The sequence below is a fragment of the Plectropomus leopardus genome, chromosome 17, assembly GCF_026936395.1.
Source record: "Plectropomus leopardus strain MGB_pleo_1.0 chromosome 17, ASM2693639v1, whole genome shotgun sequence".
NCBI lineage: Eukaryota > Metazoa > Chordata > Actinopteri > Perciformes > Serranidae > Plectropomus > Plectropomus leopardus.
Window position 1 is genome coordinate 33292330 of NC_142192.1, and position 22226 is coordinate 33314555.

At 35.0% G+C, this 22226-nt stretch overlaps 1 protein-coding gene across 2 annotated transcripts in view; it reads right to left on the reverse strand.

The window, feature by feature from the left end:
• Positions 1-694: 694 nt before the first annotated feature.
• Positions 695-22226, reverse strand: part of LOC121937811 (phosphatidylinositol 4-kinase beta-like) — a 65101-nt gene continuing 43569 nt past the window's right edge. For both annotated transcript variants that reach the window (XM_088090808.1, XM_088090809.1), the window contains exon 14: positions 695-5807. In XM_088090808.1, the coding sequence (XP_087946934.1) occupies positions 5626-5807 (182 nt within the window). In that variant the 3' untranslated portion in view covers positions 695-5625. The remainder of the gene's footprint in view (positions 5808-22226) is intronic.

The window sequence follows — 22226 nt, forward strand, 5'->3', positions numbered from 1 at the left end:
CGGGTAGATAAATCTGCAGAAAAAGTCAAGGCTGGAATCGAACCTGCGGCCGCTGTGGCGAGGATACAACCTCTGTATATACCTCTGCTATCCACTGAGCCACCAGGCGCCCAAACCAAACTGTATTTAAATTATATGGAATTTAAAAATAATAGCTGATAAAACGAGACACTCGACATATGAAACCCCAAGAAAACAAATGTCAAAATAATGAAAAATAGGAAAACGAAGTTTATGAGGACAAATTAAAATAAAACAATCAGCGTCTGTTGTTCAGCCGGCTGCAGGTTAACCAATAGTTTTCTTTTGTTTATAATATAATGTATACATATTTAAACTGTAGTTTTTGTGTTTTCTGAGAGCAGGAAGTTTATTTTATTCACAAAACAAAAAGAAACTGGAGACATCTTGTAATTTGTATTACCAGATCTTCGTTCAAAATCACATCTAAAAGTCATACTAGAGCATGTCGCGTGTTTCCATGTTTTACTTCACACAATAAAAATTAAAGCCGTCTCTTGATCTTAGCTTCGTTAACAAAGACATCATGATGCCCCTTCTCGTTCCGCTTGATTTCAATAGAAATGCACAAGATGCGTCGATAAAATTAAAACCAAAGATGGTTGCTGTATTTAGCGTGAAGCGTTTAAAGTTAAAAACATGGAGGAATCTTATTAAAAAATGACAGAAAACATTTTTGTTTAGGATAAATGCACTTTAAGAGATTTTCACATTGAAATTCTTGAATGTGTTCGAGCTGATGGAAGGAAGAAAGAAGGCAATGAAAGGTTTTTAGTAGCAGGGACGAGTTTCAACACACCGCAGTGTTTTCCTCTCCAGACTTCACCCAGAAAAACAAAGATGTTAGCAGCTCATATTTTAAAGGTGGTTTGGCCTTTATTTGCCTTATTTTTAATTTTTAACAGCGGAAAGCAAAGAAATAGCGACAAAATCAAGAAATACAAAGTCAATTTAAATATCAAATGTTTCTTTTGTCAAAATGTGACTACAATAACTTGTAAATATAAATTAACTTTAATGTAAGTGACCAATGTAGGAGAGAAAGCCATTTAAGTATTAAAACTCGTCCCTGAAGCGGTCAGACGTCAGATATAAAAGCACTTCTCAGGTACGAGACCCCGACCCCTTCGTCCCTCTGGTTGCATTGATAAGAGTTTGTACCTTCTGTACATCTCAAGGCATCTAATTTTTCTCACAGGAAAACTAACTCCGTTCATTTACATACATACATACATATTCACAAATGTAAAGAACAAGAAAGAGTTGCTATTTAAGTTGCTTATCTGGTAAACTTTAGTCACAGCTGCATTTTTGTCAAGCGCGATGGCGTATAAAGTAGCAGGCTAACGGTTAGCAGGCGGTAACATGATACTGCTTTTACAATGACAGATCTGTGCTTCTTCAATAGTGGTCAAAACACCAAAAAAAACCAAAAAAACAACAACTATACAGATGTTTATGACAACACCAAATATTGGCTTTATTCCAGTGAGAAGATTTTGTAATGTCTTTACAATTATATGGTGAGTTTATAAAAACGTTAATTTCCACCGGCGTGCTGACGGAAAACGACGTGCTGTGATTGCTAACTAGTCTGTCTTTTGTCGTTATAAAAAAGAAAACGGAACTAAAATCAAAACTCAATACAAATAAGCACAAAAGTTAAACTGAAGTTATGTACCGAAATTTAGTTAGTTTGCTAACTTGGTTTTTACAGTGTTTAGGTTTGTCACTAGCTAACGTTACCTAGCTTTCCACTGCTCTTGTACTACACTTTTGTGCTTGTTAGCTACAAGCTTTTAAATTAGATAAAATTAAGCTTGACAGACAAAAAAAATTACATAATAATGTGGAGAAAAATAAAAAAATAAAACAAGCTAGCTGCAGTTTTAGCTGAGTCACTGTCAAGCTAACAGCTAAAAAATAAAATTAAAATCAAACAAAGTGAAAATACCAAAAAGTTCAAATTAAAGTATGTTGGCAAAAAATGCATGACAATATGTTTTTCCTTAGCTTGCTTGTTATAGTAACCAGGTGTGTAACTAACTAGCTAATGTCAACAAGCTAGCCACAATTTTAGCTGAATCATTGTCACAGTAATGGCTAACAGGTAGAAAAAAGAAACAGTGGTCTGGGAATATTGAATGAGAAACATGTTTTCTAGTACAGTAAATACAGTCTGAACATAATAACGTAATATAATTTAACACTGCGGTTGTAGATTGTAGTTTGCATAATGGTTACTGCTCTTAGCTAGTTAGTAAACAGTTAGGTAGCTCGTTCGCTAGAAGGTAGCATCGGGCCGCCTCACAGGAACTATTTTAATCAGCAAACACCACTGTTACATAAAAAGTTGTTTTAATTAAAAAATAAATCCAAAAATTGAAAACCACTGTTTTTGTTAGTCATTAGCATGGCAGTGACTCAGATAAAATTATTATTAGAGAATTATATTTTTGTGTTCTTTCTTCAGTCTAATATATTTTTATATGTTACATAACTTGAATTTTTACTGCTAGCTTTTTAGTTTTTATTTTTGCACGTGAGAAAAAGAGTTAAGAAAACATAATTGTTAACGCAACATTAATTCGTAGCAGGCTAGTAAATACTAACTAGTTAATTATTAGCTAGCTGTAGCAAGATTTTTGGTCAGTTCCTGTAAACAATTTGAGGCACAAGAGCATTGACTATTTAACTATCCTGTTAGCTATAACTTCTGCTCGTTTACTTTTGAAGTTATATTTACAATAAAAGACACGTAGTTACCGACCTGAACAATCTTTTTGCTAGCTAACTAGACTACTGTTGCTATCAGATATATTTATAAGCTAATTTACTTACATCTTCTTAAATCCTCTGAGACAGAGTATTTTAACTAAATAGTGATTCCAAGTATACAAAAACACTTCATCCCAATACACTGGAATAAAGCCATTTAAAGTGTTACCAACATTAGCTACAACATCATTGTAAGTACAGACAAGAAGCTCGTCAATACTGAGAACACATCTGTCTGAGAAAAACAATTTTAGTGGACTGTTATTATATAAAAAAAACATTCACATATTCAGGAAACAGATTTCCTCGTAAAGAAAAATAAACTTTCTGTCAAACAGAAATTTAGAGTCTCTCGCTCTCGTTCAGCCAATCTGCTGAGCCGCCTTTCCTGATTGGCCAGTTAATCACAGGAATGTAGTTCTGGGGGCCAATCAGTGTTGAGTCTTTGTTAAATATGCAAATATATCGTTAACAGACACGTAACTGTCACACATTGATTCAGAGTTATGCACAGATATACAGTTAGTGGAACATGATGAGGATTTTGCATAAATCTGTTGCAAAGGAATCGTTCAACCACTCGGTAGCCATTTTGGCTCAAAAAAGGGCGGGAAACCGTTCAAGTAAGGTGGAGTGTCGGGAAAAAGACAGTTAATATAAACCTGTATGTTACTGTTCATGTACATTTTTAATGCAACACTGTAGTTTTGTTATTGATCTTTAACATGTAGTGAACTGAAACAAAATTACAAATATTTTTTTTCCTGAAATTCAGCCGGGACCTTTCTTAAACTACACGTAAAAAAAAAAAAACAACAAAAAAAAAATCATTGCGCAACAAACATGCAGATTAAATAAATTGATGAGCTGATAAGTTCAATTTTAACTGGTTTATCTTTTTTCACCAGACACTCGTCACGTTTGAAAAAACATTTTTAGTGTTTTTTGTGTTTTTCAATTAATATATCCTGTTTTTAAAACATCTTAAAAACTCTTAAAATATCTGTAAATTTAGTAAAAAAAAAGCAATTAGGAATGCATAAATCTTTTAATTCCCAAATTCTTGTGTAAACAATGCTGCAGATGAATTCAAATAAAATCACTCCCGAAAAAAGCTTTGTTGTTGTAGTTTTCAGACTCAAAACGATTGTGACAGAACGCTAACGTTAGCATGTTCACACATTTGGACGTTTTCGCGCTGGTGGTTAGCTAACGGCGTTTGTCTTGCCAGGCTGGAATTAAAGCTGCGCTACCATTAAAATCTGCACATTAAATGAGCTAATTAGCTGATGTAAAATGATAAAAGTTGAAATTATGGTCATGTTTCTACAAGTATAAAAATTCGCACGAGCCCTTTGGCCCACATGCAGCCCGGAGAAACAAATTGAAGCATTTAGCATACCAACGTTAGCGTGCATGCTCATAGTTAGCAAGTTGACGTGCTAATTCTTAACATGCTTAAAGTTCAGCTGAGGCTATTCAGCTTTTGGTTTCTGGCCGTGAACTTTTACTAGATGAAAAGTCGTGAATGTCTGAATCAAATTTTATGGCGAAAAAAATAAGAATTCGGTAATTGGCCTCCACGATAAACTTTTTTGTAGGTACAGTTGTGATAAATGTCTGGTGAAAACACTGTTGGAAGATAAACTGATCTCAGACTTCAAACTTAAGAGTGATATTATTTCAGTCACTTTTCCTTCTTTACTGTTTAGTCTTTTTCTGAACATCAAGAGAAAACAACACAAAGTTTTCGTTGTGCTTTTCCGTGTAGTGTTTTTCAAACCGTTGTGTTCTTTAAGAACAACCAAACGTATAGGCGACAGAACCGACAGTCACTCAGATTTTATTCCTTTACTATGAGAGGTGCTGAGTATTGTACGGTTGAAATTATTTTTTTAAATTTAAACATTCGAGATGTTGTCAAACTTCAGTCACTCGGAATTATAGCATTGAGTTTAATGGTATTCATGCTCTTCTAAGGATTTTACATCTCAATAATCTACAAAATATACTGTAATATTGGGATATATTGGTTTTGTTGAGTAGTCTCACTTGTTTCTGGAGTTCTTGGGTAAAATTTCAATTTCAAAAAATTTCTTTGAAGTTATATGATTTTTTTTTTTTTTTTGAAATGTTAAAAGGACGAATCCAACTAATATCTTTGTCTGATCAGCAGCCAAAAATCCAAAAACAATTTATTATTTCTCTGACGTGAAACTGTACCCTCCAAAGTTTAAGTCAATAAATGACTGAATTCGTTTTTAAGTAATCAAATTATGTCCTACAAATCGTTAACCTTCAAAACTGATCCAAAGACCACAAACACTCAGTATCTGAACTCTTGAGTCCACAGCTGAGCTCAAGCGTGTGCTGGTTCCAGTAGAGTCCATTAGAAGTCAGAAAACAGTTTTCAATTAAATTTTTCTCATGATGAATGCAGAATTGTGATTTGCCTGTTTCATGTTTCTCTTCTCTTTGACTTTTCTGAAGATGTAAAACCCGGCCAGGAAAGTCCCAGACACTGCACTTTCCCAGCTGCCCATGAATGTAGCACAACAAATCATTTTAAGTCAGATGAGCTGATTGTTGAGCCAATCAATCAGTCACATTCAAAATAAATCCCTTAGAGACTTCAGAGACCGACATTGTAAAAAGAGAATAGAGGTTAGCAGGTAATCCAGTAATTCCCATCAGCGCCATGAATGGCTGAAATGTGAATTCTCCGACTGCAGCAAAAATCAGAAGAAGTCCGCTGAATCCAAACATAAGCAGCTGGTTTAAGTCCAAACATCAGTGTCTGAAGAAGCTGTTGTTGTTTTTCAGAGGTCACATGATGCCGTTGGTGACGTACTGGAAGGAGTCGTAGAGTTTGGTGGTGATGGAGCGCATGGATCCATCGACCAGCTGCTCCACCAGCAGCTGCAGCTGCTCCTCCGTCAGAGACATGTGGAAACGCTCCTTGAGGCCGCGGATGGTGCTGGAGCCATGAAAGCAGGGCAGGTGGGAACCTGGAGGAGGAAGTGAAACACAAGGGAGGACACGTCAGTACGAGGAGAAAACTTCAATCTGAAGAGCAACAACAGTCCAAAAACGTAATGTCAGCACGCCAAGGTCATATCAGCTTGCGGAATAAATTTGACGCTATACTATGCTCAAAAAAAGACATAGTAATAAATATCAAAAAATTTCATCTAAATAATAAATTGGTCACAATGTCACATAGTATAGTATGTCTAAAACTTTTATCAAAAAATGTCACAGAAAAATCTGCCAAAAATTTGGTCAAAATCAAGTCTTAGTAATGTATGTTGAAAAATTGGGTCACAAACAATCTTAGTGTAGTATGTTGAAAATTTTGTTGCAAAAAATCATAGCACAATCTGTCGAATGATTGTCAAAAAGTCATACATAGCATATCATCCAAGTCATACTGTAGCATGTCATCAAAAGTCAAATCATAATGTCATAAAATAATACGTCAAAAAATTATACTATCATACTACGGCCAGTTTTTTTGAGTCTACCAAATACAACCACATTAAATAGTGTGCTAAGACATGCCATAGCAAAGAATGTTGCAAAAACAGCCAAAAACACCATAAAACAGCATGTCAACAAAACCACCTGAAATACCATGTATATCATGGCGAAAAATGTCAAAATATGACATGTCTAAAAATAGCTGAAAAAAATCTAAAACAAAATGCCTGAAAATGACATATGATGGCTTGTAGAGATGTGTCATAGTGTACAAAGTGGAAATGAAGAACAAAAAACTTCATAATTTGGCATGTCAAAAAAAATGGGCAAAAACACCATAGTATAGTATGTCGAAAAATGTTAAATTTTGACCCATCATACAAATGGCTGAAAACCACATATTATAGCTTGTAGAAATGCATCGGTGTACAAAGTGGAAAAAAAGATAATAATTTAGCATGTCCAAAAAATGGCCCAAAACGCCATAGTATAGTATGTCGAAAATGTCAAATTTTGACCCGTCGTAAAAATCGCTGAAAACCACATATTATAGCTTGTAGAGACGCAAAATAGTGTACAAAGTGGGAATCAAGGCCAAAAAAGTCCAAAAACGTCATAATTTAGCATGTCCAAAAAATGGTCAAAAACGCCATAGTATAGTATGTCGAAAGTGTCAAATTTTGACCCTTCGTAAAAATGGCTGAAAACCACATATTATAACTTGCAGAGACGCAAAATAGTGTACAAAGTGGGAATCAAGGCCAAAAAAGTCCAAAAACGTCATAATTTGGCATGTCCAAAAAATGGCCCAAAACGCCATAGTATAGTATGTCGAAAAATGTCAAAATTGGACCCTTCATAAAAATGGCTGAAAACCACTTATTATAGCTTGTAGATATGTGAAATACTGTACAAAGTTGGAATCAAGGCTAAAAAAGTCCAAAAACAGCATGATTTGGCATGTCCAAAAAATGGCCCAAATCGCCATAGTATAGTATGTCGAAAAATGTCAAAATTGGACCCGTTGTAAAAATGGCTGAAACCACATATTATAGCTTGTAGAGACGCAAAATAGTGTACAAAGTGGGAATCAAGGCCAAAAAAGTCCAAAAACGTCATAATTTAGCATGTCCAAAAAATGGCCAAAAACGCCATAGTATAGTATGTCGAAAATGTCAAAATTGGACCCGTTAAAAAATTGGCTGAAAACCACATATTATAGCTTGTAGAGACGCAAAATAGTGTACAAAATGGGAATCAAGGCCAAAAAAGTCCAAAAACGTCATAATTGAGCATGTCCAAAAAATGGCCAAAAACGCCATAGTATAGTATGTCGAAAATGTCAAATTTTGACCCGTCGTAAAAATGGCTGAAAACCACATATTATAGCTTGTAGATATGTGAAATACTTTACGAAGTTGGAATCGAGGCTAAAAAAGTCCAAAAACGTCATTATTTAGCATGTCCAAAAAATGGCCAAAAACACCATAGTATAGTATGTCGAAAGTGTCAAATTTTGACCCTTCGTAAAAATGGCTGAAAACCACATATTATAACTTGCAGAGACGCAAAATAGTGTACAAAGTGGGAATCAAGGCCAAAAAAGTCCAAAAACGTCATAATTTGGCATGTCCAAAAAATGGCCCAAAACGCCATAGTATAGTATGTCGAAAATGTCAAATTTTGACCCGTCGTAAAAATGGCTGAAAACCACATATTATAGCTTGTAGAGACGCAAAATAGTGTACAAAGTGGGAATAAAGGCCAAAAAAGTCCAAAAACGTCATAATTTAGCATGTCCAAAAAATGGCCAAAAACGCCATAGAATAGTATGTCGAAAAATGTCAAAATTGGACCCGTTGTAAAAATGGCCGAAAACCACATATTATAGCATGTAGAGACGCAAAATAGTGTACAAAGTGGGAATCAAGGCCAAAAAAGTCCAAAAACGTCATAATTTAGCATGTCCAAAAAATGGCCAAAAACGCCATAGTATAGTATGTCGAAAATGTCAAATTTTGACCCGTCGTAAAAATGGCTGAAAACCACATATTATAACTTGCATAGATACAAAATAGTGAACAAAGTGGGAATCAAGGCCGAAAAAGTCCAAAAACGTCATAATTTCGCATGTCCAAAAAATGGCCAAAAACGCCATAGTATAGTATGTCGAAAAATGTCAAAATTTGACCCGTCGTAAAAATGGCAGAAAACCACATATTATAGCTTGTAGATATGTGAAATACTTTACGAAGTTGGAATCGAGGCTAAAAAAGTCCAAAAACGTCATAACTTAGCATGTCCAAAAAATGGCCAAAAACGCCATAGTATAGTATGTCGATAATGTCAAAATTGGACCTGTTAAAAAATTGGCTGAAAACCACATATTATAGCTTGTAGAAACGCAAAATAGTGTACAAAGTGGGAATCAAAGCCAAAAAAGTCCAAAAACGTCATAATTTAGCATGTCCAAAAAATGGCCAAAAACGCCATAGTATAGTATGTCGAAAATGTCAAATTTTGACCCGTCGTAAAAATGGCTGAAAACCACATATTATAACTTGCATAGATACAAAATAGTGAACAAAGTGGGAATCAAGGCCGAAAAAGTCCAAAAACGTCATAATTTCGCATGTCCAAAAAATGGCCAAAAACGCCATAGTATAGTATGTTGAAAATGTCAAATTTTGACCCGTCGTAAAAATGGCTGAAAACCACATATTATAGCTTGTAGATATGTGAAATACTTTACGAAGTTGGAATCGAGGCTACAAAAGTCCAAAAACATCATAATTTAGCATGTCCAAAAAATGGCCAAAAACACCATAGTATAGTATGTCAAAAAATGTCAAATTTTGACCCGTCATAAAAATCGCTGAAAACCACATATTATAACTTGCATAGATGCAAAATAGTGAACAAAGTGGGAATAAAGGCCAAAAAAGTCCAAAAACGTCATAATTTGGTATGTCCAAAAAATGGCCCAAAACGCCATAGTATAGTATGTCGAAAAATGTCAAAATTTGACCCGTCGTAAAAATGGCAGAAAACCACATATTATAGCTTGTGGAGACGCAAAATAGTGTACAATGGGGAAACAAGGCCAAAAAAGTCCAAAAACGTCATAATTTAGCATGTCCAAAAAATGGCCAAAAACACCATAGTATAGTATGTCAAAAAATGTCAAATTTTGACCCGTCATAAAAATCGCTGAAAACCACATATTATAACTTGCATAGATGCAAAATAGTGAACAAAGTGAGAATTAAGGCCGAAAAAGTCCAAAAATGTCATAATTTAGCATGTCCAAAAAATGGCCAAAAATGCCATAGTATAGTAAGTCGAAAATGTCAAATTTTGACCCGTCGTAAAAATGGCTGAAAACCACATATTATAGCTCGTAGAGACGCAAAATAGTGTACAAAGTGGAAATCAAGGCCAAAAAAGTCCAAAAACGTCATAATTTAGCATGTCCAAAAAATGGCCCAAATCGCCATAGTATAGTATGTCGAAAGTGTCAAATTTTGACCCTTCGTAAAAATCGCTGAAAACCACATATTATAGCTTGTAGATATGTGAAATACTGTACAAAGTGGGAATCAAGGCCAAAAAAGTCCAAAACCGTCATAATTTAGCATGTCCAAAAAATGGCCAAAAACGCCATAGTATAGTATGTCGAAAAATGTCAAAATTGGACCCGTTGTAAAAATGGCCGAAAACCACATATTATAGCATGTAGAGACGCAAAATAGTGTACAAAGTGGGAATCAAGGCCGAAAAAGTCCAAAAACGTCATAATTTAGCATGTCCAAAAAATGGCCAAAAACGCCATAGTATAGTATGTCGAAAAATGTCAAAATTTGACCCGTCGTAAAAATGGCAGAAAACCACATATTATAGCTTGTGGAGACGCAAAATAGTGTACAATGGGGAAACAAGGCCAAAAAAGTCCAAAAACGTCATAATTTAGCATGTCCAAAAAATGGCCAAAAACGCCATAGTATAGTATGTCGAAAATGTCAAAATTGGACCCGTCGTAAAAATGGCTGAAAACCACATATTATAGCTTGTAGATATGTGAAATACTTTATGAAGTTGGAATCGAGGCTAAAAAAGTCCAAAAACTTCATAATTTAGCATGTCCAAAAAATGGCCAAAAACGCCAAAGTATAGTATGTCGAAAATGTCAAAATTGGACCCGTCGTAAAAATGGCTGAAAACCACATATTATAGCTTGTAGAGACGCAAAATAGTGTACAAAGTGGGAATCAAGGCCAAAAAAGTCCAAAAACGTCATAATTTAGCATGTCCAAAAAATGGCCAAAAACACCATAGTATAGTATGTCAAAAAATGTCAAATTTTGACCTGTCATAAAAATCGCTGAAAACCACATATTATAACTTGCATAGATGCAAAATAGTGAACAAAGTGAGAATTAAGGCCGAAAAAGTCCAAAAATGTCATAATTTAGCATGTCCAAAAAATGGCCAAAAATGCCATAGTATAGTAAGTCGAAAATGTCAAATTTTGACCCGTCGTAAAAATGGCTGAAAACCACATATTATAGCTTGTAGAGACGCAAAATAGTGTACAAAGTGAGAATTAAGGCCGAAAAAGTCCAAAAATGTCATAATTTAGCATGTCCAAAAAATGGCCAAAAACGCCATAGTATAGTATGTCGAAAATGTCAAAATTTGACCCGTCGTAAAAATGGCAGAAAACCACATATTATAGCTTGTGGAGACGCAAAATAGTGTACAATGGGGAAACAAGGCCAAAAAAGTCCAAAAACGTCATAATTTAGCATGTCCAAAAAATGGCCAAAAACGCCATAGTATAGTATGTCAAAAAATGTCAAATTTTGACCCGTCGTAAAAATGGCTGAAAACCACATATTATAGCTCATAGATACGCAAAATAGTGTACAAAGTGGGAATCAAGGCCAAAAAAGTCCAAAAACGTCATAATTTGGTATGTCCAAAAAATGGCCCAAAAAGCCATAGTATAGTATGTCGAAAATGTCAAAATTGGACCCGTCGTAAAAATGGCTGAAAACCACATATTATAGCTTGTAGATATGTGAAATACTTTACGAAGTTGGAATCGAGGCTAAAAAAGTCCAAAAACTTCATAATTTAGCATGTCCAAAAAATGGCCAAAAACGCCATAGTATAGTATGTCGAAAAATGTCAAAATTGGACCCGTCGTAAAAATGGCCGAAAACCACATATTATAGCTTGTAGAGACGCAAAATAGTGTACAAAGTGGGAATCAAAGCCAAAAAAGTCCAAAAACGTCATAATTTAGCATGTCCAAAAAATGGCCAAAAACGCCATAGTATAGTATGTCGAAAAATGTCAAAATTGGACCCTTCATAAAAATGGCTGTAAACCACATATTATAGCTTGTAGAGACGCAAAATAGTGTACAAAGTGGGAATCAAGGCCAAAAAAGTCCAAAAACGTCATAATTTAGCATGTCCAAAAAATGGCCAAAAACGCCATAGTATAGTATGTCGAAAAATGTCAAAATTGGACCCGTTGTAAAAATGGCCGAAAACCACATATTATAGCTTGTAGAGACGCAAAATAGTGTACAAAGTGGGAATAAAGGCCAAAAAAGTCAAAAAACGTCATAATTTAGCATGTCCAAAAAATGGCCAAAAACGCCATAGTATAGCATGTCGAAAATGTCAAAATTGGACCCGTTAAAAAATTGGCTGAAAACCACAAATTGTAGCTTGTAGAGACGCGAAATAGTGTACAAAGTTGGAATCAAGGCCAAAAAAGTCCAAAAACGTCATAATTTGGTATGTCCAAAAAATGGCCAAAAACGCCATAGTATAGTATGTCGAAAATGTCAAAATTGGACCCGTCGTAAAAATGGCTGAAAACCACATATTATAGCTTGTAGAGACGCGAAATAGTGCACAAAGTGGGAATCAAGGCCAAAAAAGTCCAAAAACGTCATAATTTAGCATGTCCAAAAAATGGCCAAAAACGCCATAGTATAGTATGTCGAAAAATGTCAAAATTGGACCCGTCGTAAAAATGGCCGAAAACCACATATTACAGCTTGTAGAGACGCAAAATAGTGTACAAAGTGGGAATGAAAGCCAAAAAAGTCCAAAAACGTCATAATTTAGCATGTCCAAAAAATGGCCAAAAACGCCATAGTATAGTATGTCGAAAAATGTCAAAATTGGACCCGTTGTAAAAATGGCCGAAAACCACATATTATAGCTTGTAGAGACGCAAAATAGTGTACAAAGTGGGAATCAAGGCCAAAAAAGTCCAAAAACGTCATAATTTAGCATGTCCAAAAAATGGCCAAAAACGCCATAGTATAGTATGTCGAAAATGTCAAAATTGGACCCGTCGTAAAAATGGCTGAAAACCACATATTATAGCTTGTAGAGACGCGAAATAGTGTACAAAGTGGGAATCAAGGCCAAAAAAGTCCAAAAACGTCATAATTTAGCATGTCCAAAAAATGGCCAAAAACGCCATAGTATAGTATGTCGAAAATGTCAAAATTGGACCCGTCGTAAAAATGGCTGAAAACCACATATTATAGCTTGTAGAGACGCAAAATAGTGTACAAAGTGGGAATCAAGGCCAAAAAAGTCCAAAAACGTCATAATTTAGCATGTCCAAAAAATGGCCAAAAACGTCATAGTATAGTATGTCGAAAATGTCAAAATTGGACCCGTCGTAAAAATGGCTGAAAACCACATATTATAGCTTGTAGAGACGCAAAATAGTGTACAAAGTGGGAATCAAGTCCAAAAAAGTCCAAAAACGTCATAATTTAGCATGTCCAAAAAATGGCCAAAAACGCCATAGTATAGTATGTCGAAAAATGTCAAAATTGGACCTGTTAAAAAAATGGCTGAAAACCACCTATTATAGCTCGTAGATACGCGAAATAGTGTACAAAGTGGGAATCAAGGCCAAAAAAGTCCAAAAACGTCATAATTTGGTATGTCCAAAAAATGGCCCAAAACGCCATAGTATAGTATGTCAAAAAATGTCAAATTTTGACCCGTCATAAAAGTCGCTGAAAACCACATATTAAAACTTGCATAGATGCAAAATAGTGAACAAAGTGAGAATTAAGGCCGAAAAAGTCCAAAAATGTCATAATTTAGCATGTCCAAAAAATGGCCAAAAATGCCATAGTATAGTAAGTCGAAAATGTCAAATTTTGACCCGTCGTAAATAAAAATGGCTGAAAACCACATATTATAGCTTGTAGAGGCATAAAATAGTGTACAAAGTGGGAATCAAAGCCAAAAAAGTCCAAAAGCGTCATAATTTAGCATGTCAAAAAATGGCCAAAAGCCATAGTATAGTATGTCAAAAAATGTCAAATTTTGACCCGTCGTAAAAATGGCTGAAAACCACATATTATAGCTCATAGAATACAAAAATAGTGTACAAAGTGGGAATCAAGGCCAAAAAGTCCAAAACATCATAATTTGGTATGTCCAAAAAATGGCCCAAAAAGCCATAGTATAGTATGTCGAAAATGTCAAAATTGGACCCGTCGTAAAAATGGCTGAAAACCACATATTATAGCTTGTAGATATGTGAAATACTTTACGAAGTTGGAATCGAGGCTAAAAAAGTCCAAAAACTTCATAATTTAGCATGTCCAAAAATGGCCAAAAGCCATAGTATAGTATGTCGAAAAATGTCAAAATTGGACCCGTCGTAAAAATGGCGAAAACCACATATTATAGCTTGTAGAGACGCAAAATAGTGTACAAAGTGGGAATCAAAGCCAAAAAAAGTCCAAAACGTCATAATTTAGCATGTCCAAAAAATGGCCAAAAACGCCATAGTATAGTATGTCGAAAAATGTCAAAATTGGACCCTTCATAAAAATGGCTGTAAACCACATATTATAGCTTGTAGAGACGCAAAATAGTGTACAAAGTGGGAATCAAGGCCAAAAAAGTCCAAAAACGTCATAATTTAGCATGTCCAAAAATGGCCAAAAGCATACATAGTACAGTATGTCGAAAAATGTCAAAATTGGACCCGTTGTAAAAATGGCCGAAAACCACATATTATAGCTTGTAGAGACGCAAAATAGTGTACAAAGTGGGAATAAAGGCCAAAAAAGTCAAAAAACGTCATAATTTAGCATGTCCAAAAAATGGCCAAAAACGCCATAGTATAGCATGTCGAAAATGTCAAAATTGGACCCGTTAAAAAATTGGCTGAAACCACATATTGTAGCTTGTAGAGACGAAATAGTGTACAAAGTTGGAATCAAGGCCAAAAAAGTCCAAAAACGTCATAATTTGGTATGTCCAAAAAATGGCCAAAAACGCCATAGTATAGTATGTCGAAAATGTCAAAATTGGACCCGTCGTAAAAATGGCTGAAAACCACATATTATAGCTTGTAGAGACGAAATAGTGTACAAAGTGGGAATCAAGGCCAAAAAAAGTCCAAAAACGTCATAATTTAGCATGTCCAAAAAATGGCCAAAAACGCCATAGTATAGTATGTCGAAAAATGTCAAAATTGGACCCGTTGTAAAAATGGCCGAAAACCACATATTATAGCTTGTAGAGACGCAAAATAGTGTACAAAGTGGGAATCAAGGCCAAAAAGTCCAAAAGCGTCATAATTTAGCATGTCCAAAAATGGCCAAAACGTCATAGTATAGTATGTCGAAAAATGTCAAAATTGGACCCGTCGTAAAATGGCTGAAAACCACATATTATAGCTTGTAGAGACGCAAAATAGTGTACAAAGTGGAATCAAGGCCAAAAAAGTCCAAAAGCGTCATAATTTAGCATGTCCAAAATGGCCAAAAACGCCATAGTATAGTATGTCGAAAAATGTCAAAATTGGACCTGTTAAAAAAATGGCTGAAAACCACCTATTATAGCTCGTAGATACGCGAAATAGTGTACAAAGTGGGAATCAAGGCCAAAAAAGTCCAAAAACGTCATAATTTGGTATGTCCAAAAAATGGCCCAAAACGCCATAGTATAGTATGTCAAAAAATGTCAAATTTTGACCCGTCATAAAAGTCGCTGAAAACCACATATTAAAACTTGCATAGATGCAAAATAGTGAACAAAGTGAGAATTAAGGCCGAAAAAGTCCAAAAATGTCATAATTTAGCATGTCCAAAAAATGGCCAAAAATGCCATAGTATAGTAAGTCGAAAATGTCAAATTTTGACCCGTCGTAAAAATGGCTGAAAACCACATATTATAGCTTGTAGAGACGCAAAATAGTGTACAAAGTGGGAATCAAAGCCAAAAAAGTCCAAAAACGTCATAATTTAGCATGTCCAAAAAATGGCCAAAAACGCCATAGTATAGTATGTCAAAAAATGTCAAATTTTGACCCGTCGTAAAAATGGCTGAAAACCACATATTATAGCTCATAGATACGCATAAAATAGTGTACAAAGTGGGAATCAAGGCCAAAAAAGTCCAAAAACATCATAATTTGGTATGTCCAAAAAATGGCCCAAAAAGCCATAGTATAGTATGTCGAAAATGTCAAAATTGGACCCGTCGTAAAAATGGCTGAAAACCACATATTATAGCTTGTAGATATGTGAAATACTTTACGAAGTTGGAATCGAGGCTAAAAAAGTCCAAAAACTTCATAATTTAGCATGTCCAAAAAATGGCCAAAAACGCCATAGTATAGTATGTCGAAAAATGTCAAAATTGGACCCGTCGTAAAAATGGCCGAAAACCACATATTATAGCTTGTAGAGACGCAAAATAGTGTACAAAGTGGGAATCAAAGCCAAAAAGTCCAAAACGTCATAATTTAGCATGTCCAAAAATGGCCAAAACGCCATAGTATAGTATGTCGAAAAATGTCAAAATTGGACCCTTCATAAAAATGGCTGTAAACCACATATTATAGCTTGTAGAGACGCAAAATAGTGTACAAAGTGGGAATCAAGGCCAAAAAAGTCCAAAAACGTCATAATTTAGCATGTCCAAAAAATGGCCAAAAACGCCATAGTACAGTATGTCGAAAAATGTCAAAATTGGACCCGTTGTAAAAATGGCGAAAACCACATATTATAGCTTGTAGAGACGCAAAATAGTGTACAAAGTGGGAATAAAGGCCAAAAAAGTCAAAAAACGTCATAATTTAGCATGTCCAAAAAATGGCCAAAAACGCCATAGTATAGCATGTCGAAAATGTCAAAATTGGACCCGTTAAAAAATTGGCTGAAACCACATATTGTAGCTTGTAGAGACGCGAAATAGTGTACAAAGTTGGAATCAAGGCCAAAAAAGTCCAAAAACGTCATAATTTGGTATGTCCAAAAATGGCCAAAACGCCATAGTATAGTATGTCGAAAATGTCAAAATTGGACCCGTCGTAAAAAATGGCTGAAAACCACATATTATAGCTTGTAGAGGCGAAATAGTATTACAAAGTGAATCAAGGCCAAAAAGTCCAAAAACGTCATAATTTAGCATGTCAAAAATGGCCAAAAACGCCATAGTATAGTATGTCGAAAAATGTCAAAATTGGACCACGATTGTAAAAATGGCGAAAACCACATATTATATAAGCAGAGGGCGCAAAATAGTGTACAAAGTGGGGAATAAAGGCCAAAAAAAGTCAAAAAACGTCATAATTTAGCATGTCAAAAATGGCCAAAAGCACATGTAGTATAGTATGTCGAAAATGTCAAAATTGGACCGTCGTAAAAATGGCTGAAAACCATATTATAGCTTGTAGAGACGCGAAATAGTGTACAAAGTGGGAATCAAGGCCAAAAGTCCAAAAACGTCATAATTTAGCATGTCAAAAAATGGCCAAAAAACGCCATAGCATAGTATGTCGAAAATGTCAAAATTGGACCCGTCGTAAAAATGGCTGAAAACCACATATTATAGCTAGAGACGCAAAATGAAAATAGTGTACAAAGTGGGAATCAAGGCCAAAAAAGTCCAAAACGTCATAATTTTGTATGTCCAAAAATGACCAAAACGCCATAGTATAGTATGTATAGAAAATGTCAAAATTGGACCCGTCGTAAAAATGGCTGAAAACCACATATTACCAGAGACGCAAAATAGTGTACAAAGTGGGAATCAAGGCCAAAAAAAGTCCAAAAAGCGTCATAATTTTGTATGTCAAATGGCCAAAAACGCCATAGTATAGTAGTATGTCGAAAATGTCAAAATTGGACCCGTCGTAAAAATGGCTGAAAACCACATATTATAACTTGTGAGAGCGCAAAATAATTGTACAAAGTGGGAATCAAGGCCAAAAAAAGTCCAAAAACGTCATAATTTAGCATGTCCAAAATGGCCAAAAGCATACATAGTATAGTATGTCGAAAAATGTCAAAATTGGACCTGTTAAAAAATGGCTGAAAACCACCTATTATAGCTTTCAAATGAATCTGAAATAGTGTACAAAGTGGGAATCAAGGCCAAAAAAGTCCAAAAACGTCATAATTTGGTATGTCCAAAAAATGGCCCAAAACGCCATAGTATAGTATGTCAAAAAATGTCAAATTTGACCGTCATAAAAAGTCGCTGAAAACCACATATTATAACTTGCATAGATGCAAAATAGTGAACAAAGTGAAAATTAAGGCGAAAAAAGTCCAAAAATGTCATAATTTAGCATGTCAAAAATGGCCAAAAATGTCATAGTATAGTAAGTCGAAAATGTCAAATTTTGACCCGTCGTAAAAATTGAAAACCACATATTATAGCTTGTAGAGACGCAAAATAGTGTACAAAGTGGGAATCAAAGCCAAAAAGTCCAAAAATATGTCATAATTTAGCATGTCCAAAAAATGGCCAAAAACGCATATAGTATGGTATGTGAGAAAATGTCAAAATTGGACCCGTCATAAAAATTTCTGAAAACCACCTATTACATAGTATGTCGAAAATGTCAAAATTGGACCAAAACGCATACATAGTCTAGTTGTTAGTATGAACCTTTATGATTATGCATCCTCCGTGAGTTAGGTTCTAGTATCCAAGTTTACCTCAAGTAAAACTCTGTCTGTGTATGGTGAAGTGTCAGTGCGTGCAAGTAGCAGTTTGTCGTTGGATACCTGACCTGGAACCAGTGCCAGTAAATTTAGCAACAGCAAGACATGCCTCATTTGTCAAAAGAAGTCTAATACCTGACATGTTAACTGTTACCTTCCATCTATGTCACAGCATTGTTCAAATACTACTGCCTTTCTATATATCGGTGTCAGCCAGCTTTTTGTGTTCTGTGTCAGTGAGTCTCGTTTTGTCTTGTCTCTGTCTGGACTGACACGAGTGCTCATCTTTGTTGTACTTAATCCTTTTATGTAGCCTTCTTTTAGGTCATGTTGTACTCATCTTTATTTATGTTGTGTATTAATTGTACTCATGTTTTGTTGTAATTGTAATTATAATTGTACAGTGAAACTTTTAATCATATTAAACATGTGCTGATTGAACCTTTAACAGGTGTCTCCATCCTAAAGAAGTCATCACAGAAAACTCATACTATCAATAGTATTTCAAAAATGTCAAATATTTACCCCTCATGAAAATGGCTGAAAATGACATGAACTAGCTTGTAGAGGCGGCTAATGGGAAACAAAAAGTGGAAATAAAGACCGAAAAAGCAAAAGAACATTGTCATAGCATGTCAAAAAATGAACAAAAAGCATATAGTATAGTATGTCGAAAATGTCAAAATTGGACGTCGTAAAAATGGCTAGAAAACCACATATTATAGCTTGAAAGGACGCAAAAATAGTGTACAAAGTGAATCAAGGCCAAAAAAAGTCCAAAACGTCATAATTTAGCATGTCAAAAAATGGCCAAAAACGCCATAGTATAGTATGTCGAAAATGTCAAAAATTGGACCACGTCGTAAAATGGCTGAAAACCACATATTATAGGGTTGTAGAGCATAAAATAGTGTACAAAGTGGGAATCAAAGCCAAAAAAAAAGTCCAAAAACGTCATAATTTAGCATGTCAAAAATGGCCAAAAAAAGCAGCCATAGTATAGGTATGTGAAAAATGTCAAATTGGACCTATTAAAAAATGGCTGAAAACCACCTAATATTATAGTTCATTGAATCGCGAAATAGTGTACAAAGTGGGAATCAAAGGCCAAAAAGTCCAAAAAGCGTCATAATTTGGGTATGTCAAAAAATGGCCCAAAACGCCATAGTATAGTATGTCAAAAAATGTCAAATTTTGACCCGTCATAAAAGTCGCTGAAAACCACATATTAAAACTTGCATAGATGCAAAATAGTGAACAAAGTGAGAATTAAGGCCGAAAAAAGTCCAAAAAATGTCATAATTTAGCATGTCAAAAAATGGCCAAAAATGCCATAGTATAGTAAGTCGAAAATGTCAAATTTTGACCCGTCAGAAAATGGCTGAAAACCACATATTATAGCTTGTAGAGACGCAAAATAGTGTACAAAGTGGGAATCAAAGCCAAAAAAGTCCAAAAACGTCATAATTTAGCATGTCCAAAAAATGGCCAAAAACGCCATAGTATAGTATGTCAAAAAATGTCAAATTTGGCCCGGTCGAAAAAATGGCTCAAAACCACATATTATAGCTCATAGATCATAAAATAGTGTAAAGTGGGAATCAAGGCCAAAAAGTCCAAAAACATCATAATTTGGTATGTCCAAAAATGGCCCAAAAAGCCATAGTATAGTATGTCGAAAATGTCAAAATTGGACCCGTCGTAAAAATGGCTGAAAACCACATATTATAGCTTGTAGATATGTGAAATACTTTACGAAGTTGGAATCGAGGCTAAAAAAGTCCAAAAACTTCATAATTTAGCATGTCCAAAAAATGGCCAAAAACGCCATAGTATAGTATGTCGAAAAATGTCAAAATTGGACCCGTCGTAAAAATGGCCGAAAACCACATATTATAGCTTGTAGAGACGCAAAATAGTGTACAAAGTGGGAATCAAGGCCAAAAAAGTCCAAAAACGTCATAATTTAGCATGTCCAAAAAATGGCCAAAAACGCCATAGTATAGTATGTCGAAAAATGTCAAAATTGGACCCTTCATAAAAATGGCTGTAAACCACATATTAAAGCCTGCAGAGACGCAAAATAGTGTACAAAGTGGGAATCAAGGCCAAAAAAGTCCAAAAACGTCATAATTTAGCATGTCCAAAAAATGGCCAAAAACGCCATAGTACAGTATGTCGAAAAATGTCAAAATTGGACCCGTTGTAAAAATGGCCGAAAACCACATATTATAGCTTGTAGAGACGCAAAATAGTGTACAAAGTGGGAATAAAGGCCAAAAAAGTCAAAAAACGTCATAATTTAGCATATCCAAAAATGGCCAAAAACGCATACATAGTATAGCATGTCGAAAATGTCAAAATTGGACCCGTTAAAAAATTGGCTGAAACCACATATTGTAGCTTGTAGAGACGCGAAATAGTGTACAAAGTTGGAATCAAGGCCAAAAAAGTCCAAAAACGTCATAATTTGGTATGTCCAAAAAATGGCCAAAAACGCCATAGTATAGTATGTCGAAAATGTCAAAATTGGACCCGTCGTAAAATGGCTGAAAACCACATATTATAGCTTGTAGAGGCGAAATAGTGTACAAAGTGGGAATCAAGGCCAAAAAGTCCAAAAAGCGTCATAATTTAGCATGTCCAAAAATGGCCAAAAAGCCATAGTATAGTATGTCGAAAAATGTCAAAATTGGACCCGTTGTAAAATGGCGAAAACCACATATTATAGCTTGTAGAGGCATAAAATAGTGTACAAAGTGGGAATAAAAGGCCAAAAAAAAAAGTCAAAAAACGTCATAATTTAGCATGTCCAAAAAGTGGCAAAAAACGCCATAGTATAGTATGTCGAAAATGTCAAAATTGGACCCGTCGTAAAAATGGCTGAAAACCACATATTATAGCTTGTAGAGACGCGAAATAGTGCACAAAGTGGAATCAAGGCCAAAAAGTCCAAAAAGCGTCATAATTTAGCATGTCCAAAAATGGCCAAAACGCCATAGTATAGTATGTCGAAAATGTCAAAATTGGACCCGTCGTAAAATGGCTGAAAACCACATATTATAGCTTGTAGAGACGCAAAATAGTGTACAAAGTGGGAATCAAGGCCAAAAAGTCCAAAACGTCATAATTTTGTATGTCCAAAAATGGCCAAAACGCATATAGTATAGTATGTCGAAAATGTCAAAATTGGACCCGTCGTAAAAATGGCTGAAAACCACATATTATAGCTTGTAGAAACGCAAAATAGTGTACAAAGTGGGAATCAAGGCCAAAAAAGTCCAAAAACGTCATAATTTTGTATGTCCAAAAAATGGCCAAAAACGCCATAGTATAGTATGTCGAAAAAGTCAAAATTGGACCGGTCGTAAAAATAGCTGAAAACCACATATCATAGCATGTAGAGACGCAAAATAGTGTACAAAGTGGGAATCAAGGCCAAAAAGTCCAAAAGCGTCATAATTTAGCATGTCCAAAAATGGCCAAAAACGCCATAGTATAGTATGTCGAAAAATGTCAAAATTGGACCTGTTAAAAAATGGCTGAAAACCACCTATTATAGCTCGTGAATCACAGCGAAATAGTGTACAAAGTGGGAATCAAGGCCAAAAAAGTCCAAAAACGTCATAATTTGGTATGTCCAAAAAATGGCCCAAAACGCCATAGTATAGTATGTCAAAAAATGTCAAATTTTGACCCGTCATAAAAGTCGCTGAAAACCACATATTATAACTTGCATAGATGCAAAATAGTGAACAAAGTGAGAATTAAGGCGAAAAAAGTCCAAAAATGTCATAATTTAGCATGTCCAAAAAATGGCCAAAAATGTCATAGTATAGTAAGTCGAAAATGTCAAATTTTGACCCGTCGTAAAAATGGCTGAAAACCACATATTATAGCTTGTAGAGACGCAAAATAGTGTACA